General features: G+C 52.0%; 4 protein-coding genes across 7 annotated transcripts; 2 read left to right on the top strand and 2 right to left on the bottom strand.

Moving 5' to 3' along the window:
- The first annotated feature begins 571 nt into the window (after nt 1-571).
- PSME1 (proteasome activator subunit 1) lies at nt 572-4,259 on the top strand. Of its 2 annotated transcripts, XM_040227317.1 has the most exons (11): nt 572-1,738; nt 2,282-2,314; nt 2,462-2,524; nt 2,632-2,742; nt 2,831-2,876; nt 2,994-3,091; nt 3,342-3,410; nt 3,496-3,563; nt 3,651-3,705; nt 3,781-3,867; nt 4,039-4,259. In XM_040227317.1, exons 1-11 carry the CDS (start codon nt 1,700-1,702, stop codon nt 4,117-4,119), a joined length of 750 nt encoding a protein of 249 aa, XP_040083251.1. In that variant the 5' UTR covers nt 572-1,699; the 3' UTR covers nt 4,120-4,259. The 2 variants fall into 2 exon arrangements, with proteins under 2 accessions (XP_040083251.1, XP_040083250.1); XM_040227316.1 differs by having other exon boundaries at nt 3,651-3,867; nt 4,039-4,253.
- EMC9 (ER membrane protein complex subunit 9) lies at nt 4,252-6,704 on the bottom strand. 2 transcript variants are annotated; one of them, XM_040227320.1, is made up of 5 exons: nt 6,205-6,704; nt 5,986-6,062; nt 4,821-4,890; nt 4,638-4,732; nt 4,252-4,488 (listed from the first exon to the last, which is right to left on the bottom strand). In XM_040227320.1, the coding sequence occupies exons 1-5, from the start codon at nt 6,400-6,402 to the stop codon at nt 4,308-4,310; spliced, it is 621 nt and encodes a 206-aa protein (XP_040083254.1). In that variant the 5' UTR covers nt 6,403-6,704; the 3' UTR covers nt 4,252-4,307. The 2 variants fall into 2 exon arrangements, with proteins under 2 accessions (XP_040083254.1, XP_040083253.1); XM_040227319.1 differs by lacking the exons at nt 5,986-6,062; nt 6,205-6,704 and having other exon boundaries at nt 4,821-5,462.
- Nucleotides 6,705-9,879: 3,175 nt separating this feature from the next.
- PSME2 (proteasome activator subunit 2) lies at nt 9,880-13,726 on the bottom strand. The gene is made up of 11 exons (XM_040227318.1): nt 13,015-13,726; nt 12,674-12,706; nt 12,175-12,237; nt 11,843-11,929; nt 11,708-11,738; nt 11,524-11,621; nt 10,926-10,994; nt 10,706-10,773; nt 10,483-10,537; nt 10,098-10,184; nt 9,880-10,007 (listed from the first exon to the last, which is right to left on the bottom strand). Exons 1-11 carry the CDS (start codon nt 13,060-13,062, stop codon nt 9,927-9,929), a joined length of 720 nt encoding a protein of 239 aa, XP_040083252.1. The 5' UTR covers nt 13,063-13,726; the 3' UTR covers nt 9,880-9,926.
- A 204-nt stretch (nt 13,727-13,930) lies between these two features.
- Nucleotides 13,931-24,934, top strand: RNF31 (ring finger protein 31). 2 transcript variants are annotated; one of them, XM_040227300.1, is made up of 21 exons: nt 13,931-14,309; nt 14,396-14,542; nt 14,693-14,848; nt 15,072-15,131; nt 15,235-15,310; nt 15,544-15,715; nt 16,199-16,586; nt 16,762-17,052; nt 17,524-17,772; nt 17,872-18,057; nt 18,169-18,375; nt 20,600-20,773; nt 20,857-20,955; nt 21,049-21,138; nt 22,585-22,699; nt 22,792-22,910; nt 23,181-23,294; nt 23,434-23,491; nt 24,138-24,234; nt 24,510-24,678; nt 24,791-24,934. In XM_040227300.1, exons 1-21 carry the CDS (start codon nt 14,118-14,120, stop codon nt 24,842-24,844), a joined length of 3,213 nt encoding a protein of 1,070 aa, XP_040083234.1. In that variant the 5' UTR covers nt 13,931-14,117; the 3' UTR covers nt 24,845-24,934. The 2 variants fall into 2 exon arrangements, with proteins under 2 accessions (XP_040083234.1, XP_040083235.1); XM_040227301.1 differs by having other exon boundaries at nt 17,692-17,772.
- Nucleotides 24,935-24,999: the final 65 nt, after the last annotated feature.

Consider the following 24,999-nt stretch of genomic DNA (forward strand, 5'->3'; position numbering starts at 1 on the left):
ATTTGTGAAAATGAAAGTGCAGAGCTAAGTAAGTTTTTCACAACTAGTAAATATTGGAGCTAGAATTATTAACCCAGGCAGTATGGATCTGTTGTTTGTGCTCTAAAACAGAGATCAGCAAGCAACAGTCCTGTGGCCAGTGTTTATATGGCCTGAGAGCTAAGAAATGATTTTACTTTTTTTAATGGTTGAAAAAAAAAATTTCATAACAGGTGAAAATTACATGAAATTGAAATGCCACTGTCCATATGGCACCCTACTCCAGTACTCTTGCCTGGAAAATCCCATGGATGGAGAAGCCTGGTAGGCTACAGTCCATGGAGTCACTAAGAGTCAGACACGACTGAGTGACTTCACTTTCACTTTTCACTTTCATGCATTAGAGAAGGAAATGGCAACCCACTCCCGTGTTCTTGCCTGGAGAATCCCAGGGATGGGGGAGCCTGGTGGGCTGCCATCTATGGGGTCGCACAGAGTCGGACACAACTGAAGCGACTTAGCAGCAGCAGTCCATAAATAAAATTTTAGGGTAACTAGCCACACTAATTTATTTAAGTATATAGCTGGTTTCCTGCTACAATGGCAGAGTTGAGTAGTTGCTACAAGTAATACAAAGCCTAAATTATTTACTATATGGTCTTTGACAGAAAAAGTTTGCCAACCCCTGCTCTAAACCACACTATCCTCAAAAAAGAAACTAACTTCATAGAGATAGTGCTGTGAAGGTACTGAAACAGGCTGCTTTCTAATAGACTTGGAGGTAGTTACTTTATAAGCAGAGTTCTTTCTGAAGAAGTGATATCTAAGCTGAGAACAGAATGACATCCTGAGGCAGGGTAGGTTGTGTCAGGCAAAGGGATTAGCAAGAGCAAAGCCCTTGAGGCAGGAATGAACAACGCTGGCAGGTTTGAGAAACAACTGGAAAGTCCAGGTATTTATAACTGAAAAGAGGGAGAAAACAGTGGAAAGCAAAGTTGAAGGGAAACAGGTGCCAGATAGGCCTTTTGGACCAGGAAAGTCCTTTGGATTCTAAGGTCAACAGGAAGTTGAGACAGTTTTAAGCAAGAGCAAGGTGGAATCCTGCTGCTGCGTGGTGAGTGGGTTACAGAGGAATGGAGTCCACAAGGGTCTTAAGAGAGCTGACCAGGTCCTGTGATGGGATGATGCCAGAGTCTGAACGTCACTGCGTGGGCCAGACGATGCCCGTGGAGCCAGGGGTCCACGCTGGCAGGGCAAAGGAAGGGAGGCCAAATCTTGCTTCACCACCCAGAAGAGAGGCAGATAAGGCTAATCACTGGCCCAGGCGGCGCTGGGAAGAGAGCCCGAGGTCTGGGGCAGGGGGCGGGAGGGGCGGGGAGTCCTGAGGCGGGCCCCGGCCTCGTGGCCGGGGAGGCGGGGCGTCAAAGGGAAGGCGGGGAGGGTGGGGCAGGTGGGCGGAGTCGTGGGCGGGGAATCGAAAGACTGACAGCGATGGGGATGCGGGGAGGCGGAAAGGCGCCTCTCCGACTCTAGGGGGAGCCCCGGCTGGGCTGCCTCCCGGCACTCAGCTCCTCGCCTCTCTCCGGTCTGTCCCCGCCTCCTCTAGTACCTCCACTCCCACTACCCAGGAAGGCCGTGCGGGGAGCGAGCGCTGCTTTCACTTTCCCTTCCCGGTGCCCACTCCTCGCTCCGCGTGCGGCGCTAGGCCCCTACCCCGGCCATGGCCACGCTCAGGGTCCTGCCCGAAGCCCAAGCCAAGGTGAGCGCTGCGGGTTCTAGGAAGGGCCCATCAGGGAGGCGTGCCTCCGAGACACTGAAGGAGTCCGTGACCCGCCCCCCAGCCCCTCGAGTAGGGGTCAGTCATCCGAACACTCATGGGCCCCGTGCCCAGAGCACCTGAGCCCGGGGAGCCCCGCCAGGTCTGCCTGCGGGAGGAGAGGCGAGGCGGCCGAGGTTCAGCGGGGTGAGGTGAAGCGGAGCCCTGGCGTGAAGGGGAAATCTGCTGGCCCGGCGCCCGGGCCCACACACAGACGGGGTTCGGGCCCTGCCCTGCCACCATGGGAAGCCCCGCGCCCATTCCACAGGGCACTCCGACCCTGCCCCAGTCGCAGCAGCTCTCTTAAATCCCTCCTCCAACTGCCCACCGAGGGATCTGTTCCCTCTTGAACCCTTCGCCCTTCACTTCCAGGAATGTTATTCCCCAAATCCCACCGCACCCAAGTCAGACCCCATGCAACCCTAAGGGTTCTCGAATAAACTGGCCATGAAGCCAAATGTCTGAAGGGCTGCTTGTGTCCCACAGGTGGATGTGTTCCGTGAAGACCTATGTACTAAGGTAAGACCTGCGTGGTCATCACCCCACCCCTCCCCAAGCCCCGCTGCTCAGCCCTCCTTTGCGAGGCAGCGGCAGCCCTTCCTTTACTGCTTAGGAAGGGAATTTGATTCTGACCCCCATCCTCCCTTACCGTTACCCTGCACACAGACAGAGAACCTGCTCGGGAGCTATTTTCCCAGGAAGATTTCTGAGTTGGATGCATTTTTAAAGGTACTGGGGCTGGGCAGGGAGTAGAGGCCAAAGGGAGAGCTTCAGGGGCTGTGAGAGTGAGGTGAGAGCTCGCCCCTGCCTCCAGCCCTTCTCCCACCCTGCACCAGGAGCCAGCTCTCAATGAAGCCAACCTGAGCAATCTGAAGGCCCCACTGGACATCCCAGTGCCAGATCCAGTCAAGGAGAAAGAGAAGGAGGAGCGAAGGAAACAGCAGGAGGCAAGATGGGAATTCCTGGGAGGAGGGACCCAACCCGGGGAAAAATCAGCCTCAGGCCTGACTCCCAAGAGCCTCCCTTTCCCTGCAGAAGGAAGACAAGGATGAAAAGAAGAAAGGAGAAGATGAAGACAAAGGTATCACTATGGTGGAAGGGACTTGTGTCACACTTCCCAGGAGCTCCTCCCTAAGGATGCATTTTCCTTGCCTGGCACAGTCCCAGTCATGTGACTGACCCAGTGCCCACCTCCTAGGTCCTCCATGTGGCCCAGTGAGCTGCAATGAGAAGATTGTGGTCCTCCTGCAGCGCGTAAAGCCTGAGATCAAGGATGTCATTGAGAAGCTCAACCTGGTGAGCCCTCCCACTTCCATCCACACACTTCAGGTCAAACCCTTTGTCCTCCTTTGTCCCTACCAGTTGGGCATGGCACCTGCCAGGTCTTAGCAGGAGAGGGCACAGCAAGTAAAGCCAGAATTCCAGGCCATGGCATTCAGGACAGACCCGACACACTCCCATTCACTGTGAGCAAGGAAACAAAGGACAGGAAGCTGGGAATTGGGTTTGGGACTGATGGGGCTTCTTTGCCATTCCCTCCTCCCAGGTCACCACCTGGCTGCAGCTGCAAATACCTCGGATTGAGGATGGGAATAATTTTGGAGTGGCTGTCCAGGTGAGAGCACTGCCCCACTCCTCTGCCAACCTTATCTCTCCAGTCCTTGCTGCTTTCCACTTTCCCTTCTGCTTTCTTTCCCCAGGAGAAGGTGTTTGAGCTGATGACTGCCCTTCACACCAAGCTGGAAGGCTTCCACACTCAAATTTCCAAGTGAGTCATTGCCCACTGCTCTGCCTCTGGCAGAGACAGGCCTCTGCTCCCTCCTCCTCCTGCTCCATACCCTTCTACTTCCCACAGGTATTTCTCTGAGCGCGGTGATGCTGTAACTAAAGCAGCCAAGCAGCCCCACGTGGTAGGTGAGGTCTCAGTCTGGGTGCAAGGGAGGAAGGACACTATTGAAGTCAGGCCTGATCCAAGTCTCCCACAGGGTGATTATCGGCAACTGGTGCACGAGCTGGATGAGGCAGAGTACCGAGATATCCGGCTGATGGTCATGGAGATCCGCAATGCTTACGTGAGGAGGCGAGGGTCGGGTGTGGGCTGAGGCAGCTTTCCCAAGCCACTCACTCCCTGACCCTGCAGACTGGGGTGAAGGGTTACAAAGTTCGACCGCTCCACAAGGCTAGAAATGGGGTACAGAGCCACTGGGGGCTGGTGGCTGACTCTCTCCTCCCTGGCCCCATAGGCTGTGTTATATGACATCATCCTGAAGAACTTCGAGAAGCTCAAGAAGCCCAGGGGAGAAACAAAGGGAATGATCTATTGAGACCTTCTCATTCTGTGATGGCTCCAGCAGAGACCTTCTGACTTTTACAGGGGACTCCAGACTTTCCCCACCTTCTGCCTGTTGGTTTCTCCCTCACCTTGCCTCCCAGGCACAATAAATATAGTCATACCATTGCCCAACAGCCCAAGTCTCTTTATTGGATCCTGAGCCTCCCCTCTGGCCCTGGCTCAGATATTTCCATTTGTGGGACCAACCCACTGGGTGATCTGGGCGTTGAGCTGCTGGTTGGTCCAATCCTCTCGGATGTCGTCAAGGTGGCAGTCAAAGTCCACAAGGTGCTGGTGGGCCCGGCCCTCTAGTAATGCTCCCACCATCTGCCGTGACTCTTCCCAGTCCCTCCACATCACTCTGAAATAATAACCCCCATGGCGGTCAAACTCAGTAGGGAGTGGGGCCAGGTTAGGGTCTAGAGAAGGACCCTTGGGACAGAACCAACAACAGAGGAGGCTCAGGAGCTGTGGGCTTCCAAGAAGAGATGGAAGGAGAGGGGCACTCACAAGTTCTTGTCCTTGGGGACCCAGCGGAGACCATGGTTCTCCAGGACGATAACTGGGGGCACGTGAGGCTGGGGTACCAGTTTCTGATTATCCAACTGTGTGGACAAGGAAGGGCTGGTGAGGGTTTCAAGGGTTCCGCCTTCCTACTCTTTCCAACTCCCCATTCTGAAAACCAAGCCTCACCATAATAAGTACTGCATCAGGGAAGAATTCAGCAATCCGCCCAGCGATTTTCAAGGCCAGGGGCCCAGGGCTGTGTAGAAGGAAGATCAGAGGTGTGAGGAGCATACTGTGGGCAGACTGCATCCATCTGAGCTGGGCCTCCCAGGTCTCAAAGACGTGGATGCAGCGATGGCCTTTCTCTGTATCTGGCCTGGGGGCACCCAGCCTACTTGATGCTTCATGCATGACTGCCTGATGCTTGAGTGCTGTGGGAAACAGGTGCTCAGACACCGCTGGTGAGAGTGGAAATCTACGACGGTCTTTTTGTAGAGCAATTTGGCATAACCATCCAAACTTATATTGTATACTATACATATGCTGGCCCAGAAATTCTACTTATAAAGAATTTACTGTATTAATAGGACAGTGTCTGTAATAACAAAAAAAATGGAAACCTCAATGTTTACTATAAAGCATTAAATAAATTATGGTACGCCCATATTCGTACTATATAGCTATTAGGGTAAGGTAGCTATTAGTGTAGAGATGGAAAGATGTCAGATATTTATTAAGGAGGGAAAATCAAATTACAAAACAGTATAGTTTGATCCGAATACTTGATTATAACTAGATAGCTTTTTCTATGTATAGTTGACCCTTGAACAATGATGGGGTTAGGGGCACAGAGTCTTCAGCAGCTGAAAATCTGCAGATAACTTTACAGTGGGCCTTCCCTATTCTGGATTCCACATTGGAATTCAACCAACCTTGGGTCCTGTAGTACTGCAGTACTTAGTGAAAATTTTTTGCCTGTTTATGGCCCCAGGTAGTTCGAGCCTGTGTCGTTAAATGGTGAACTGTATACATAAAAAGAAACCTCTAAAAAATAAAAGTTTCCAGTTGAGCTTTCTTTGTGATTTCAGCACTTGTTGGGGCGGGACGGCGGTGGCGGGGGGGGGCATCTCAGTTACAGCAGGTGTCAGACTGATATTGTCCTACCCACCCCCACCTAGCTCCTTCAGAAAAATACGTTTCTTTATATTTAGTCACTGCGTACGCAGCCTAGTGCCTGCTCTACAGTGCCTAAGCCTTGAATGAAGGGAAGATGGAAGGAATGACCGAGAGGTTCTCTTGACACCCCCCACCCCATAACCCTTAGCCTTCTGCCTCTGGCTACCCCACTCACCTCTGGTCGTCCAAAGCTGCATTGGCATGGTAGTACCCTGCCACTACCAGCCCGGCCTGCGCGCCCCACACATCCACCTGCCATGGGAAAGGGGCCATCAGTAACTAAATCGTGCCGCCCGCCCTGTGGGTGCGCACTACTGCCAAGAGACCAGGGATGGGCTTGGGCTAGGGGTGTTAGGGGATTTCGCGGTGGTCAATGGGCGTCCGGCGGCGGCACCTGGTTGAGTGCGACCTCCAGCATGACAGACAGGGCCAGGTGGCTGTGGAACAGGGGCACACAGTCGGTGAGGCACAGGCATTCTCCCGACCGCGGCGCCGGCGCCAGCAACAGCCCGTTGACAGCGGCGTGCGGATACCGGGCGGCGTGCAGGCTCATCTTCACGTAGGCCCGGGCCGAGATCTCCACCTCCCCCATGGCGAGCGGAGCCCCAGCTCGCGTCCGCGAAGCCCCCTCCAGAGCCCCAGAGCCCTCCTAGGCCCTTCCCCGTGCCCCCTCACTTAGGTTCGACGGTGACGCTGACTCGACTCGAAGGCAGCCAGTCAGCTCAGGCCGACCTCAGCCCGGCGCCCGGCCCCTACTTGGCCCGGAATGCAGGCGGCCGAAACGGCATGTTACAACACCGAGCTCCGCCTCTCCCGCCCCCAAGCGGCGCAGCCTCCCACACGCAAAACCCGGGCCCCGTGTACGAGCTGCTTCTGGAGTCACGCCCACATGGTATTCTTTGATAGGCTTAGAGGGTATCGTTTTGCCCAATCACCGGCAGTATCCAACCTTGCCCCGCCTTTGACTGGAAACTAGAGAGTTGCCCGCGCGCTGATTGGCTAGGCTGTCCCACTTCGAATCTTGATTGCAAGATGGGTGCATCTGTTACCTCTGCTTCCCGTCCGTACAGGCCCTGTTGAGCCCTCTGGGTGGAGCCCGCACCCAAGTCGGGAGTCTACAGGAGCCGTGGAGTCTGGAACTTGGGTACATAGCGGACAGCATGGTTCCTACTATGAAATTAGTGAGTCTGTATTCTAGAGTGGTGGTTCTGCCACTTACTAAGCCGTGTTACTTTCGCACTTCAAGTTATCTGGCCCTTGGTTTCCTCGGGGAAGTAATTGCAGAAAGGAGGAGGTAAAGGTCAAAAAGAATTTTATTGACCTATCCTTCCCATAATGTCCTGTGGTATAATTATCTTCGCCTTAATGCCTTGGAAGTGTTTTTTACCCTCCCAACCCTTGAGAAGAAGCCCAACCATCTACCCATAATTTTCGCAGTAAAACCTCATTCTCCCTCTGGGCTTGCCCTGAGCTGATGACAAGGGTTGTACCTTTCTTCATTCCCTGACCTCAGCCGCAGAGCCTTCCAAAGCCTGATTATTCTTGTAAGGGCTCTGCCCAAATGCCAGGACACATTCAAGAGACCTCCAGATGGAAATGATCTTACGGAAGTCCAAATACAGGTTATCTTCATGGCTGTCATGGCATGTGACAGCCCCCACCCTGTTCTTTAGAATGACTTCCTAAGACTAGGATGGATCTCTAATTCATCTTTGTCTTCCTGGCACCCCTCCCTTTCCTACCACATCATTCAGATTTAGTGTCTGGACACAGGTGACACTGAAAATAAAAGTGTAATTGCTCAGTCTTGTCCAACTGTTTGTGACCCCACGGACTGTAGCCCACCAGTCTCCTCTGTCCATGTAATTAATTCTCTAGGCAAGAATCCTGGAGTGTTGCGCTTGCCAAGCACCTGGTCGCCTGAGCTGCTCGGACCTGCAGGCCCAACCGAGACTGTGCCTTTGTGGAGTACCTGAGAACCTGAACCTGAGCAGCTTAGACCTGGGAAGTGCATGCAACCCAGGGCCCACTTTAGACAGTTCCCCTGCAGAGCAACCTGGATCCTGAGCAGTGAAGACCCAGAAAGCACATACGCTGTGAGAGGGGTGGGGGTGGAGGGTGGGGGGCAAACCCGGTGTGGCCCAGACACTGCGAGCACACCCCACACACGCCAGTGATATTTGTTTGCAGTGTTCCTCCCTCCCCACAGCACGCCTGAACAAGTAATCCTAAAAAAGTGTCCACCACCACCCCCTTGCGTCAGGGTGGAAATCAGACACTGAAGAGACTTGCAAACAGAGGAAGTCAAAATAAAGAAGAGGGAATCACTTTGGAAGTGACAGGTGCAACAGATTAAAACCTGGTCGTTAGCATTGACTACATCAGAAGGGACCTATAGACCTTGAGAAGAAGTATAAGCTGGAACAAGGAACTATCTGAAACGGAACTGACCCCACACTGCCCTCAACAGCTCCAGAGAAATTCCTAGATATATTTTACTATTATCATTTTTTTAATTTTTAAAAATTTTAAGTTATTACTCCTTTAATTTTCATTTTTAAAACCTATTAGCTTGCACAAAAGACCCTATTTTTAAAGCAAATTTCATATATACATTTTTTATAATTTTTGTGATTTTTTTTTTAATATTGTATTTTTGAGAGTCTAACCTCTAGATTTTTAATCTTTGCTTTTTGGTATTGTTATTAATTTTGTACCTTTAAGAATCCAATCTTGGAGAAGGAAATGGCAACCCACTCCAGTATTCTTGCCTGGAGAATCCTGTAGACAGAGGAGCCTGGCAGGCTACAGTCCATGGGGTCACAAGAGTTGGACACGACTTAGTGCACTGTCTTACCCCAGAGATCCTGCCACATATACCACAAAAACCAAACATCCCCCAATGACCTTGGCCCCACTGTTCCAATCACTCCCAGGTGGGAATTCAGGCACATGTCCGCAGAGGTCACAGACAACATACATACGGTTCTGTTATGTCCCATATATTACCCTTTCATGTCCCAAGGAAGACATTTTCTCTTAGAGATTTTCATTTAGTGTATCTTTAAAAAATCTTGTGTTAAACTTGCCTCCATCTTTTTCTTGGGTAAGGACAACCCCAAAATGGCCCTTTTGTGTCTGTGATGTTGCCATTCACAGCTTTTCTTGATAGGCCTAGTACAATCTTGAGAACAGGGTTGCTGTATGCTGAATGTCAGACGGTAGCTCTTAGCTTTGCCTATCTTAGGTAGTTATGCTGTGCATCTTTTATTGGTGTACCATGTTTGATTTGTCCCTAATACCTTTGAAGTTTTTCTGAGAAATGAAATAATGCAACATGAACTTATTAAAATACATTTTAAGCCTTTAAAAAAAAAAAAGAATCCAATCTTCAGTACCCATTTTTACTAAGGAGTGTGATTACTGGCTTGATTGCTCTCTCCCCTTTTGACTTTCCTTTTTCTCCCCCAGGTCACCTCAATCTCCTCCCTCCCCCTTCTCTTCTCTACTTAACTCTGTCAATCTCTTTGGGTGTTCCAGGTTGTGGAGAACACTTAGGGAACTGATTACTGGCTAGATTGGTCTCTCTCCTTTAGACTCCCCCTGCTCTCCTGGTCACCTCTATCTCCTTCCTCCCTCCTCTTTTCTCTATGTAACTCCGTGAACCTTTCTGAGTGTTCCAGACTGTGGAAAGCAAATAGGGAACTGATTACTAGCTAGACTGCTCTCGCCCCTTTTGATTCCCCCCCTTCTCCTGGTCACCTCTATCTCCCTCCTCCCTCTTCTCTTGTCCATGTAACTCTGTGAACCTCTCTAGGTGTCTCTCACTGTGGAGAATCTTTTCACCATTAACCTAGATATTTTATCATCGGTGCTGTATGGATGGAGAAGTCTTGAGGCTACTGTAAGAATACTGGAGTGGATTGCCATTTCCTTCTCCAGGGGATCTTCCTGATCCAGGGATCAAACCTGGGTCTCCTACATTGCAGGCAGATTCTTTACCATCTGAGCCACAAGAGAAGCCGAGGTGACAGTACATGTTTTTTGAATGAAAGACACACACCAGAGGTTATCTACACAAAGCATAGGTCATTTATTTCCCTTCTAATCCTGAGCTCAGTACATAGATGGCTTCTCTTCACCCTTTGGGTTGACAATTTTCTCCAGGTTGCTGCTGATAATATGGTAAAGCTCAGCCTGGAAGAAGGCCAGAGGACAACAGTCAGTTTCTCGGCCTTTCCCCTGCCTCCCTCATCCACCTCCCTTAAGGGCTTACTCCAGACTCACATAGAAGGCCCTCAGGTCCAGCACCATGGCCCTGAGCTCCCCATAGACTGCCTCATCTCGTTCGTGCACCAGGGCCCGGTAATCCATCTGGGATGTGAGAAGCAAAGCTGAATCAGCCCCATAGGAGGGTGGGATATTAGTCTCGTTTCCTTATATAAGGAAGAGCTAACTTGAAGAATGAGCCCCTTCTCATCCAAGAAATGGGATCACACAGGATCAGAGAAAAGGGGTCAAGGTTTGTGAAACCCAAATCAGTTTTCTTGGGCTTAATATACTCCACATTGGAAAGGTCATAAACAAGACAAAGAGGACCTCTATCCCCACTTCCCCACCCACCCCCACCCCAGCCAGCCTCAGCTAAAAGGCGGGTAGACTATGTACTCACTACATGGGTCTCCTTAGAGGCCTTAGCCACAGCATCCCCACGCTCTGAGAAGTACCTGCCAGAAGTAAGAGGAATAACCATAGGAATGACTATTTCGAGAGAGAGAGAGATTCCCTCAGACCTTCCCCAAAGCCCTGCTTCATCCCAATGGGCATGCTCAGCTTTGGGAGTCCCAAATAAATGTCCCTGCAGGCCCCCATACTAGCCCTCCAACTGTTCTCACTTGGAAATAGTTGTCTGGAAGGCTTCCACTTTGGTCTTGACTGCATTTACCCTCTCCAACACCTTTTCCTGTGATGACAAAAGAGATGCGAGGCAAAGAAAACACTTCATCTCCCTCCTTCGCTCACTATCTCCCACCTCCTCCCAGTTCATGTCCAGCTCCTGTCCCTTTCTCTCCAAGTCTCTCCCTGCTCTCAGCATCCTCACATACCCTTTCTTACCTGGATTGCCACCCCAAAGTCATTTCCATCCTCAATTTTGGGGATCAGGTGCTGGATCCATGTGATCACCTACATTAAAAGTTATCATGTAGGAATCATTCAACTGTTCAATCATTCTCTGTTCTTATTACTGCTACTTCCTAATAAACCTACATTTAACTGAGTACTTATTATATGCCAGGCACTGTGCTATGTATGATATATCTCATTTAATCTTCACAACAACCTTTCAAGGTAAATATTCTTATTGTACCCACTCAACAGATGAAAAAACTGAGTCACAGGATGTCTAAGTGACTTACTTAAAGCAACCAGTTAGGTAAGTGATACAGTCAGGATTTGAACCAAGGCAGTCTCCCTCTAGGGCCTAAGTTCTTAAACTAGCTCACTGTATCATAGCACCTGTGCTGCATATGGAGGTGGATACAGCACCATCTGATTTGGGGATGTGATCACCATTGTGATAAACAAAAGGTATCTAAACACAAGGCACAGAAGGAAGCTTCCTAATTTGGGAATAAGTTCCTGAACGAAGGACTTGAGTATCTAGGGCCTGGCCTTGCTTGTCTTCTCTATGTCCCCCAGTTCCCAGGCTTACCAGAATGCATTTTTCTTTGAGAGTCCAGACTTCTGGTTTAACCAGGGCAAGCAAGGCCAGAACCTTCTCATTCCCAGGGAGAAAGCCGCACTTAGGGACTGTGAGAAAGAGGGGATTTAGACCCTTTCTCATCCAACAGTCAATGTGCCATTTCCCTTTCCCTAGCCACCTCTTCCTCTCTTACCTTCTTTCTTCTCCTGCTTATCTGTTTCCATCTAAGGGAAAAGGGGGAAAAATAGCTTTAGAAAAGTCATGGAGGTTGGAGGGCCATCATTTACACTGCGTTTATAGCCAGAGCCCTACACCCTGGGTGCCTCACCTCATCATCCTTGGGTGGGGGGTCTGGAATGGGGATGTCCAGTGGGGCCCGGAGAGAATTCAGGTCAGTCACATTGAAGGAGTCCTCCTGCACAGAGCTCACTGTCAGGGGCTGCCCAGCCTCTTCCCCCTCGGCCTGAGTCACAGCCTTCCCTTCACACATCACACCAGCCCTCTGCCTCGGAACCTAGGCTCAGGCTTCATGTTATTCTAATGTTCCCAGTCTACCACTTACAACTGTATTCTCCATTCAGAATGCAGTTGTTAGCCAGAGAAAGTGGATGAAGAGGAGAGAGGCTATGGGATGGGGCAGGAGGAGTTCACACTACTTACTTGCAAGAGCTGATTAAGGTATATGATTTTCTGAGGCAAGAATCTGTAGAGGAATTCCTCAGCCTGTGGGTTATATTGCAATGGTCAGAATCACAGAAGACATTCAGTGAGATGTCTGAGAAGTGGGACTGGAAGGGCCCTTGGAAATCATTGACTCTAACACTTACAAATGAGGGAACTGAAGCCCTGAAAAGTGAAGGGACTTGCCCAAGCTGGGACGCAGCAGAACCAAGAATTGTGGTATTCATTCCTACTTTGGGGCCATGGCTTTTCCCTCCACACCAAAAGAGGGGAGAGGAAGTGACGGAACTGAAGACGGTTTTAAGAGAGGTCAAAGTGAAAGTAGAGATCAATAATTAAGAGCTTATCTTGAGTGGAGGTTTGGTAAAGTAGGGCACGTGGTGAGGGTGGGTTTGGGGATCAGTTTGAGAAGTTGCAACCCTTAAGTATTGGCCTTAGATTCTGGGTTAAATCGCTTGAATCCTGAAGACTTACTTACCTCCTGGAAAAGATTTTGCCTGAAGACATCCACCTGCACAGAGAGCAGTACCCGGATGTCGGTTAAGGGTCTCGGTTGCCCAGAGTAAGATCCCACCCTCAATGGGATGCCCTCCAACTTGGCTCAGTTCTTTCCCACCACAAGCCAGATTTCCCTGGAAACCTATGCTCAGTGCAGATAGTCCAGAGAGCAGGTATCTGTAATCCCCCGGGGCAGAAGTGAAAGCACTTAGAGAGGTTGAGAGATTTCTCTGGCGCGGCCTCGTTCCCCCGGAGCACCCAGTCTGGCCTCCATTCAGAGGGGCTCCTCGGCCCCTTCCTGGACTCCCGGTCCCCCGTTACCTGTTTGCGGGCTTCCCCGCTCAGGCGCACCCCACAAGGCTTGGCCATGCTGCTCCAGTTGCTGCTAGATCTCCGGTCCCCCAGTTCGCCGCCTGGGCTTTCGCTTTCACTCCAGACGTCCAGGCCCGCCCCCCTCAGCCCCGCCCCTTTCCTTCTTTTCCCCCTCCCCCTGGAAGGCAGCAAACCGTAGGGAGCCCCTCTGCCATTCTCAGCCTGTGCGAGTGGGAGAGGCGGTGCTGACTGGTCACAAGCCCAGGGGCTGCCCGTGGGAGGGGCTAGGACAAGTGGAACAGGCGGAGATTGAACAGGGGCTGTCTCTTGAAGGGGAGAGGCTTAGAGGGAAGGGAAAGGACTGCCCAAGGATATAGTCAGGGTTGGGGTAGGGATGAGAAGGGTGGCAGAGTGGGAAAGGGTGTGCTCAGTGGTGTGGCTCCCCCAGGAAGGCTCGACTGCGGGGAAGGGTCAGAGAGGGATCAGAGTGAGTGGGAGAAGTAGTAGGAGGGAGACGGGATAGAGGATATGGAAGAGGGGGCTTCCTCCTGAAGGGCGCTCTATCTTCAAGACTGACAGAGGGGCTTGACGGGCTCAGGCTGGCCAGAGTTGAGTCCCCAGCTGAGTGGGATTACCTCAGTGGGGTGCGGATAGAGAGGACTTTGATGGGAATAAAGTAACCCCGCATCGGGAGCTACCCGGAGAAGGGTGGAACCAGCCTGGACCAAAGAGGGGAAGCGAGCTAAAACAAGGTTTATTGCCTAGACGCTCTGGAGGAGGAGCCAGGGACTATTTACCATTATAATTGGCTGGGCCTTCATGGTCACGCCCCCTGACTTCCTGGCCCCACCCCATCTTAAGTTTAAACCCCTCCCGTTCCCCTGAATTTGGGTCTCAATCCCGCCCTCTTTCCTAGTACTTCCTGTTCCCGCTAACCCTGGCATGGGGCCTGGGACCGAAGAGTGACCGTGGCCTGAGTGACCCGGGGCGTCCGCACCGACCAGGGTCGGGCTGGAAAGCCAGACCCCAGACGCTCCGGGTGGTGCTCGGGCCGTGCACAGCCTGCGCCCGGTCCAGTCTGGCAGCGGGCCGGGGCTGACTCCTGTCTCAGGATGCCGGGGGAGGAAGAGAAGCGGGCCTTCCTGGAGGCCCGCGAGGAGCTGGCGAGCGCCCTGAGGAGGGATTCCGGGCAGGCTTTTACGCAGGAGCAACTCTGGCCGCTACTGGGCACCTCTCTGCCGCCAGAAGCCCGTTACGTGCAGCTGGATGCTGCACGCCTGGTCCGCTGCAACGCTCATGGGGAGGTGAGGCCCGCCCCGGCTCGGGAGGAGGACACAGGACCTGAGGCTGGGCCGGGGCTCACAGCTCTCTGCTTTCTGACTGCTCCCAGCCCCGAAACTACCTCAGCACTCTCTCCACGGCCCTGAACATCCTGGAGAAATATGGCCGCAACCTCCTAAGCCCTCAGAGGCCTCGGTACTGGCGCGGGGTCAAGTTTAACAACCCTGTCTTTCGCTCTACGGTGGATGCCGTGCAGGTGAAGCTCCTGGGCCCCTAATGGGAGTAGGAAACTTAGCCTGGGCTGGGGGTTGGCTAGAAAAGGCCTGAGGCTGTGCTGAATGGGTTGAGTCCCAGCCCTATTGGGAAGGGGGCCTGCTGGGCGGTGACTGCTTTGCCTGTGTGGCAGGGGGGCCGGGATGTTCTGCGATTGTATGGCTACACAGAGGAGCAGCCAGATGGGTTGAGCTTCCCTGAGAGGCAGGAGGAGCCGGATCAGCGGCAAGTTGCTACAGTCACACTGGAAGTACTGCTGCTTCGGACAGAGCTCAATCTCTTGTTACAGGTGAGGTATCTCTAGTCCTGAGGACTTAAGCACCAGGGCTGGGGAGACTAGCCTAACAACAAAGCCAGTCTGGGGACTCTCATACTGCTGAATCACAGGCATAGTCTCCACTGTAACTTGAGATCTCTCTGTACTTTTCACTCTGAATGTTAGGGGACCAGGGCTTTGAGGGAGGGTCTTGTTCTAAGGCTATAGGTGGGAACTCTTCTCATCTTGTTTGCAGAATGCTCATCCAAAACCGCAAGCACTGGAGCAGCTGCTGAAAGACAAGGTTGAAGATGATGTAAGGAAGGCAGGAATGGGGCTCTGGGTTCTGGTGAACAAAGGAAACCTGTTGTGGGCCTGTGTCCCCAAGCCCTTACTCATTCCCTGTCCTTTTTCCTCAGCTACTGCAGCTCTCAGAGTTTGCCCCCTTACTGAGAGAGATTGCTCCCGGCCCCCTCACCATACCCTCTGCTGCAGGTATTATTGTTCTGTGTTAGGGGGAAGGAGTGCTAGTAGATCATATTGATAGAAATTTCCTCTTTCTTCTTGATTATCTCCCTTTCTTTTAAAAAAGAGATTAAGATTGTTTCTTTGGGTAGAAAGATGTTTTGAAAAGTAGTCTGTGATTTGTTTCCCTCCACAGCTGATTCAAATGTAACCTGGTCTTTTTTAGAAAGATATTCTGTTCTTCTTTGTCTCCTGTTCTCCAGGCTCCACTCCTGGTCCCTGCTTCCTCTGTGGTTCTGCCCCAGGCACGCTGCACTGCTCAACCTGTAAACAGGCCTTGTGTCTAACTTGTGATCGCCTCTTCCACGGACACCCAGAACGTGCATATCACCATCGCCAGACCCTGCATGGAGCCCCTCAGGCTGTTCACCCCAGGTGCGAGATCTTCTCTTCTGAGTGGGAGCAAAATTGAGAGAGTTTAATATTCCTTGAGTCTACTGTGTGATGGATTTTGTGCTAAAGACTGTTTCATAGATGCCAAGCAGCTGGCTCCTGCCCTTCAGGAGATCATAGACATATATACCAAGCAAGATATACATACCAGTCATAGCAAAATAGATTGTCATGGTGTGCAAATGGGTAGTGGGAGGATGCACCCTAGTCAGAAGGATCAGCTCAATCAGTTGGCAGTATTTTAAGCATCTAATAGGGGTGAGGCTGAGATATTTACCAGCCAGACCTGAACTCTAAGCTGTCATTTCACCGTTGAATAGGCTATGAGTGTGCGAGTATTTCAGGCGTAGAGGGTAACATGTGCAAAGGCCAGAGCCATGTGCTGTCCTGCAGGGTAGGAGGGGGGCCCATGGGTAAGGGGCCCAGGCACCCCCTCAGCAGGCCATGTCTATTTATCCATTGCAGCCTACCTGCCTCCGCTCCACCACGGCCTCAGCCAGCCTCCGTGCCGACCCTGGGAGACAGCTCTTTTTCTCCCCCTGATCCTGCAAGTGCCCGTCTGCTCTGGCCCTGTTCTGCCTGTGCCTTATTAAATGAACCTTGGGCAGTACTCTGTGTGGCCTGTGATCGGCCCCGAGGCTGTAAGGGATTGGGTCCGGGAATTGAGGGTCCCCAAGGAACTGGGGGCCTAGAACCTGAGCTTTCTCGGGGTCACTGGGCCTGCCAGAGCTGCACCTTTGAGAACGAGGCTGCGGCCGTGCTGTGTGCCATATGTGAACGACCTCGGCTGGCTCAGCCTCCCAGCTTGGTGGTGGATTCTCAGGATTCCGGCATTTGCCTGAAGCCCCTTCAGGTATCTTGTTCCTGGCCTTTTGATCTCTTTATTTAGATCTGTTACCACAGGCCATTCTCTACTTCTTCATCCTCTGTTTTCCCTTAGTTCCCCGGTTATCTTCCCCCAAGCGTCCTATATTTCCATTTTGAGCCTTAGCCAGCCTTCGATAGGATAATTCTTTCTGCCTTTCCAGCAGGGGGATACTGTGCTTTCCTCTGTCCAGACTCCAGTGTGGTACTGTATTCACTGTACCTTCTGCAACTCGGGCCCTGGCTGGGTATGTGCTATGTGCAACCGGACCAGCAGCCCCGTCCCAGTACAGCAGACCCCCCAGCCCCATGCCAGCTCTTTGGAAGAGCGACACCCTGAACCAGGGCCTCCACGACCCCTCTGTGCCCCCGTGACCAGTTCCTGCGGGGACCTTGAGAAGCAGCGCCAAGACAAGATGAGGGAAGAAGGACTCCAGCTGGTGATCAAGATCCGGGTGAGGACATGGGCCTGGGATGAGCTTGTCGGGGAAGGGAGAGGCTGCAGTTGATTGATGGGCATTCTCAAAACCTGTCATTGTCAGCAGCAGCTGCCTGAACCCTTCCCCCATGGCAGGTACCAGACTGTGCACTGCTCACATGATCCATGGTCTCAAGCACTGTCAGCATTTTGGTTCAGGCTAAGGTGGGGATGGGCTTCCCCGGTGGCTCAGACAGTAAAGCGTCTGCCTACAATGCGGGAGCTCTGGGTTCGATCCCTGGGTCGAGAAGATCCCCTGGAGAAGGCAATGGCAACCCACTCCAGTACTCTTGCCTGGAAAATCCCATGGACCGAGGAGCCTGGTGGGCTACAGTCCATGGGGTCACAAAGAGTCGGACATGACTGAGCAACTTCACTTCTTCTTCAAGGAGGGGATGGAGTGTGCCCTTCCTGCTGGGCTCTCTATCTGAGCGGGGCTGTTTCTTAGGAAGGGGAAGCTGGAGGTGCCTGTCCAGAGGAGGTCTTCTCGGCTCTGCAGTACTCGGGCACCGAGGTGCCCCTGCAGTGGCTGCGCTCAGAGCTGCCGTATGTGCTGGAGATGGTGGCTGAGCTGGCTGGACAGCAGGACCCAGGGCTGGGCGCCTTTTCCTGTCAGGAGGCCCGGAAGGCCTGGCTGGATCGTCATGGCAACCTGGATGAAGCTGTGGAAGAGTGTGTGAGGACCCGGCGGAGGAAGGTATAGCAGCCGTGCTGGAGGTGAGGCAGGGTTGAGGGCTGTGGATCTAAGAGCCTCTCACACTCTGATTCACTCCTTCTCGCCCCTCCCAACTCACAGGTGCAGGAGCTCCGGTCCCTGGGCTTTGGGCCTGAGGAAGGGTCTCTTCAAGCCTTATTCCAACATGGAGGTGATGTGGCACGAGCCCTGACTGAGCTACAGCGCCAGCGCCTAGAGCCCTTCCATCAGCGCCTCTGGGACAGTGGCCCTGAGCCCACCCCTTCCTGGGATGGGCCAGATAAGCAGGTGCTGGAAGGAGGTGACGAGCCCACTTAGTAGGGCTGAGGGCAGGCTGAAGGGTCGGCTCCCTGGGGTCTGACAGCCACATCTTCCCTCTCCACCTGAATCGCCTTGCAGAGCCTGGTCAGACGGCTTTTGGCAGTCCACGCACTCCCCAGCTGGGGCCGGGCAGAGCTAGCGCTGGCGCTGCTGCAGGAAACACCTAGGAACTATGAGTTGGGGGACGTGGTGGAGGCTGTGAGGCAGAGCCAGGACCGGGCCTTCCTGCGCCGCTTGCTTGCCCAGGAGTGTGCCGTGTGCGGCTGGGCCCTGCCCCGCAACCGGGTGAGTCTCCACTGCCTCCAGCCTTAGAATTGCTCTGTTCCCTTTGGACCTCCCCTCTACCCGGGTCCTGTCTCTCATGTTGTCTTTTGCTCTGCAGTTGCCCATGTGCCCCTGAAGGCTTCTGGGAAGGGGAGAGCAGGAATAGGCCACCTCTCTCTTCTTTAATGTTCTATTATGGGAAATTTCAAGTGTGCAATAGTAGAGAAAATTGTATAAGAAATTCAGCCTTCCTCCCTCCACTATGTATTCGTCATCACGCTTCAACCATCATTAATGTATGGCCAATCTTTACTTATCTACACAGGATTATTTTGAAGCAAATCTCAGACATCAGATAGTTCACTTGTAATATTTCCATATCTATCTCTAAAAGATAAAACTCTTTGAAAATACAGGCACAAATGCCACTGTCACGCCAAAAAAAAATTAACAGTAATTCTTTAATGTCATCATCAAATACCCGTTTGGTAGGGATAGGCCCCTTTTATCTCCTGAGCCCCTTCTAACTTAACTCTAGGTCAGAAGTGGCAGTTCCTTGGCCAAATACAGCCCAGGTTAGTTAGGCTGGCTCTGTGTTTTTGTTTGTTTGTTTTTACTTTTTATTTTAAAATAATTGTAGATTCACAGAAAGTTATAAAAATAGTACAGTCTTGTGTGCTCCACCCACCTCCCAATAGTGACATCTTATATAATTGTAGTGTAGTGTCAGGACCAAGAAATAAATATTGGTACAATGCTAGCTAGACTGCAGACCTTGTTCATTTTGTGCGTGGATGTGTGTGTTTGTTGTTCAGTCACCAAGTCGTGTCCAACTCTTTGCAACTACAGCACACCATGCCTCCCTGTCCCTCACCCATCTCCCAGAGTTTGCCCAAGTTCATGTCCATAGAATCAGTGATGCTATCCAACCATCTCATCTTCTGTCACCCTCTTCTCCTTCTGCTTTTAATCTTTCCCAGCATCAAGATCTTTTCCAATGAATCCACCTGTTCACATTAGGTGGCCAAAGTATTGGAGCTTCAGCTTTAGCATCAGTCCTTCCAATGAGTATTCAGCGTTGATTTCCTTTAAGATTGACTGCTTTGATCTCCTTGTTGTCCAAGGGACCCTCAAGAGTCTTCTCTAGCACCACAGTTCAAAAACATCAATTCTTTGGCTCTCAGCCTTCTTTATGGTCCAGCTCATATCTGTACACGACTACTGGAAAGAATATAGCTTTGACTATACAGACCTTTGTTGGCAAAGTGATGTCTTTGCTTTTTAATACACTGTCTAGGTTTGTCATAGACAAAGAAGCAATCATCTTCTAATTTCATGGCTGCAGTCACCATCCACAGTGATTTTAGAACCCAAGAAGAGGAAATCTCTCACTGCTTCTACCTTTTCCCCTTCTATTTGCCATGAAGGGATGTGACTGGTGGCCATGATCTTAGTTTTTTTAATATTGAGTTTTAAGCTGGCTTTTTCACTCCCCTCTTTGACTCATGAAAAGGCTCTCTAGTTCCTCTTCACTTTCTGCCATTAAAGAGGTATCATCTGCATATCTGAGGTTGTTGACATTTCTTCTGGTTTATGCGTGTACTTGTGTGCAATTTTATCTCACATGTAGATTCATGTAACCACCACTACAATCAAGATATCACAAAAGCACCCCCTTGTGCTACAGCTTTAGAGTTGTAACCTTCTTCCCCTCCTCCTGTCATACAGCAAGCACTAGTCTGTTCTCCATTGCTACAGTTTTCTCATTTCAAGGATGTTTGTGTGTTTGCTGTTTGTGGCCATGCCACATGGCTTACAGGATCTCAGTTGCCCAACCAGGAATCGAACCCAGGTGCTCAACAGTGGAAGCGTGGAATCCTAACCACTGGACCACCAGGGAATACCCACCTCCCTTCTTTCCTTTTTCAATTAATGTTTTTTTTTTTTTTTTTTCTACTGGAGTATAGTTGTTTTGCAATGCTGTGCTCGTTTCAGGTGTACAGCACAGAAAAGTGATTCAGTTATCATATGTTTGCTTTTAATTGACTGAGGATGCCTTCAAAGGATCTTCTTCCATTTACATTAGGTCTCACCATTGTCTTTTTTTTTTTTTTTTTTCCGTCTGAAGGTCTTCAGACATTTAGGTTGCCTGGCCAGTTGTAGCAGACACCAGGCCACTGCCCCTTCCACCGGCTGGCAGCTGTAGCTTCTAACCCCTCCCCTCCCATCCTCTCTCCTCCACCAGATGCAGGCCCTGACCTCCTGTGAGTGCACCATCTGCCCCGACTGCTTCCGCCAGCACTTCACCATCGCCTTGAAGGAGAAGCACATCACAGATATGGTATGCCCTGCCTGTGGCCGCCCCGACCTCACCGATGACACACAGCTGCTCGGCTACTTCTCCACCCTCGACATCCAGGTAGGGCAGTCCCTCGGACTCAGGGTGCCCTGGGCTTTGAACAGGAGCCTTGCCCACCTGCCACTTTGGCATCCTGTCCCCAGCTTCGAGAGAGCCTAGAGCCAGATGCCTATGCGCTGTTCCACAAGAAGCTGACGGAAGGTGTGCTCATGCGGGACCCCAAGTTCTTGTGGTGTGCCCAGGTCAGTGGGCTGCCCAGAGTTGCTGACCGGAAGGAGGGGTGGGGAGTAGCACGTGGTCAGGCCTTAGATAGCTTTATGCTCTTGCACCCACAGTGCTCCTTTGGCTTCATATACGAGCGTGAGCAGCTGGAAGCAACATGTCCCCAGTGTCACCAGACCTTCTGTGTGCGCTGTAAGCGCCAGGTGAGGCACGTCTAACCTTTTGGAATACCTGCTGAGCCACTGCAGGTGCTGTGTTAGACTCAGGGTTTGCTACAGAACAGAACAGACAAGCTGTCTGGTCTCAAAGAGCTTACAGACTAGCAAGGGAGGGAGGGGGCAAGGTTGAGGAAGGGAGCGAGATCAGAAGTATATACATCACCATGTGTTTATGAAGAAAACAAATAGGAATCTGAGGTCAGGAATAACAGAGTGGACCTACCTGGTACATGGGATTGGGAGGTTAGATAAGTCTTCTCTAAAATGGCTTGATTTAGGAACTTCCCTGGTGGTCCAGTGGTTAAGAATCTGCCCTGCAATCAGGGGTTCAATCCCTGGTCGGGGGACTAAGATCCCACATGCTTTGAGGCATCCGAGCCTGTGTGCCACAATTAGAGCCCCAGCAGCTTGCCACAACTAAGACCCATCAAAGCCAAAAGTAAATCAATATTTAGAAATAAATGAAATGGCTTAATTTAAGCTCAGGTCTGAAAATTAAAAAGTCAACTATGCAAGAAGTATTTGAGAGAGAAACAACAAAACACGGAAAGGCCAAAGTCCAAAAAAGTGTTGTATGGTTGGAGCCTCAAGAGCAAGGACGAGAGTGCCAGGTGGTCCAAGAGGAGCTGGCTGCCAGATCAGGAGAGGTCATGATGAGGCCGAGCGAGGAGGGGATTGATTGGCCTTTCATTCTCTGTTTTGGCTGTGCCATGGGTCATGTAAGATCTTAGTTCCCCAGTTAGGGATCGAACCTGCGCCCTGTGTAGTGGAATAGTGGAGTCTTAAGCACTGGACCACCAGGGAAGTCTCGGGTCCTTTCATTCTAAGACTGAACAAGGGGTTATGCGCCTTCATGTACCTTTAAAATGTTGAATATTTGAATGGATTCCTAGTCTGAGTGAGCCCAATAAAATTGGCTGTTTATTCTTCATTAAAAAAAAAGTTAAATATTTGATACTAAAAATTTGTGTCTGTCTTATGAAACACAATAATAAAGTGAACACCTGCCACCCTACCTCCAAACTTCCAAGCTAGAACACTCCCAGTGCAGTTGAAGCTGCCTGATGTATGCATTCAGAGGCACACTGCCTGCCGGGTGGAGGCTGAACCACAGGGGAGCAGGAGTGGAGCCAGAGAGACTGGTCCTCGAGGCAAGCAACCAAGGCGAGACCTGACCTGGCCTGGAGTAGAGGCGGTCAGAGGAGGGATAATGAAAAGGGGAGCTGGGCTGGAGTGACAGAAACGAGACTTGCTGGTGAATGTGTCAGGTGTGGAGAGATGAGAGAGCCAAGGCTGGCCCTGCAGTTTGGTGTTGGAGCACAGGGTGGATGGCAGAGCCGTACACTGAGTCAGGGCCCTCTGGATCTGAGTGGGGTGGCCAGCAAGAAGGGCCTGGCATGGCGCTTTCATTAGCTTGCTTCCTTCTGGCAGTGGGAGGAGCAGCACCGAGGCCGGAGCTGTGAAGATTTCCAGAACTGGAAACGCACCAATGACCCAGAATACCAAGCCCAGGGCTTGGCGATGTACCTTCAGGAAAACGGCATAGGTAAGGTGCCCAGTAATCTCTCATAGCGAAGAATGACACTCTTTCCCGGGGCCTGAGGAGCAGCCCCAACCCTGACTTGCTGACCCTTGCAGACTGCCCCAAGTGCAAGTTCTCGTACGCCCTGGCCCGAGGAGGCTGCATGCACTTTCACTGCACCCAGTGTCGCCACCAGTTCTGCAGTGGCTGCTACAATGCCTTTTACGCCAAGAATGTGAGCCCCCAGGACTGGGATGGAAGGGGTAGCAGGGTGGGGCTCCCATGAGGAGGGGCGGAGGCAGTGGAGGAGCAGCCCAGGGGAAGAGGAGACCGGGGCGGGGCGTGGGTGAGGTGAAGCACCTCTCTCTGTCCCCTCCCGCCTTCTGCTTGCTCCAGACCCTCCAATGTCTCCATCTCCCCCACCACTATACCCCTCATGCAGGGGTTCCTGAGAGGCCAGGACCCCAACAGTTTCCAACTGCCCCTCTCCCATCATTTCCGCCAGAAATGTCCAGACCCTAACTGCAGGGTGAAGAAGTCCCTGCATGGCCACCACCCCCGAGACTGCCTCTTCTACCTGCGGGACTGGTCTGCTCTCCGGCTCCAAAAGCTACTTCAGGTCGGGTGGCCAACTTGGCTGGTTGCCAGCTGCCCAGGAGAGGAGGCAGGGTGTAGGGTGGCAGGAAGGGAAAGGTCAGACGCGGAGACATCAGCAGGCAGGCATCCAGGGAAACTAACTCCCAACCTTCTGCCCTCAGGACAATAATGTCATGTTCAACACAGAACCCCCAGCAGGGGCCCGGGCAGTGCCCGGAGGTGAGTGTCAGGACAGGCCTGGGAGGAGGGGCTGGCTCCCGCTGTGTGATGGATGAAGGGGGCTTGGGTGTGGGGTTGAACCAGAATGCAGAGCCCATCCTGCACCTGCTTGTTGTGTCCTTTGGTGAGTCAGCCTCCCCAGGCTTGTTTCTTCCTCTGTGAAGCAGGCTCATGTCCAGCGTACAGCCCAGCTGTTTTATGTAAGGCCACATTCAAGCACCTGGTACCTTGATGCTAATTTTATTCTCCCATTCCCAAAGGATAGTGATTCATTATTTAACTCAATGGCTATTTAATGAGACTTACCAGTTGCACTGTTTTAGGTTCTGTGAGGACAACAGAAAAGATGTTGCATGTGATTCAAATCTATCCCACTTCTCACCATCTGCATAGAGTAAGACCTTCACAGAATAAGCTAACCTTGTAAGAGGTTAGCTAAATGCAAGGACAGCGGGTCCCTCCTTCTGTATCACAAGTGGTCTGCACAGTGGCATCTGTTTCCCAATGCCCCCCCACCCCCACCCCCATTAGAGCAGGGACTCCTATCCTCAGTCCTCTTCCCAGAGGCCGCCTCCCATGTTCCCCTGAGCCTTTGTGCTCAGTGGCCTCCTCCAGGCAAAGGGTCCCTTCCTTCCCTTACCCCTAGGTGGCTGTCGAGTGATGGAGCAGAAGGAAGTTCCCAACGGGTTCAGGGACGAAGCCTGTGGCAAGGAGACTCCCGCTGGCTATGCTGGCCTCTGCCAGTGAGTGCCAGGCGGGGCATGGAGCTTGGTGTTGGGGGAGAACTGGGGGTGTGCCTGGGCAGAGAAGTGGGCCTCTGGGAGTAGTGGGTCCTGTGAGAAGTGGGAGGGAGGGAGCCTTCCAGGCAAGGGCACAGCAGGCAGCACGCACAGGTTAAGTGCCTACAAGAGCAACAGGTGAGGGGTGTCCATCTGGTTCTTCTGAGTACACTAGTGCCCAGCACACTCAGTTAAAATCAGCCAAACAGAACAAATGTTCTACCCTTTCATCTCCTCAGGGCGCACTACAAAGAGTATCTTGTGAGCCTCATCAATGCCCATTCACTGGACCCAGCCACCCTGTATGAAGTGGAGGAACTGGAGACAGCTGCGGAGCGCTACCTGCACGGGCGCCCCCAGGCACTGCCTGGGGAGGATGCCCCTACCTACCACGCCCGCCTGTTGCACGTAAAGCCTCCCTACCAGCCTTGCCTCTAACCCCACTCTCTAGGAGTCCCCTTTCCAGCCTGTGTCTGAGTCCCAGGCTTCCAGCATCATTGTCTTCTCTCTCTTTCTGCAGAAGCTGATAGAAGAGGTGCCCTTGGGACAGAGTATCCCCCGCAGGAGGAAGTAGCTGAGAGCGACGGTCCCAAAGAGGGGCCTGTGGTTCGACTCCCACGAGAACAACTCTAGCACCAATAAAGAGGCATTTCCTTGCCCAGGCTTCTTGGTAGTCCTTCTTCCTTCCTGACCTAACTAACCATCAGGGGGCACCAGGGAAAGGGGAAT

This window comes from Oryx dammah, unplaced genomic scaffold (genome assembly GCF_014754425.2).
Source record: "Oryx dammah isolate SB20612 unplaced genomic scaffold, SCBI_Odam_1.1 HiC_scaffold_26, whole genome shotgun sequence".
Taxonomy (NCBI): domain Eukaryota; kingdom Metazoa; phylum Chordata; class Mammalia; order Artiodactyla; family Bovidae; genus Oryx; species Oryx dammah.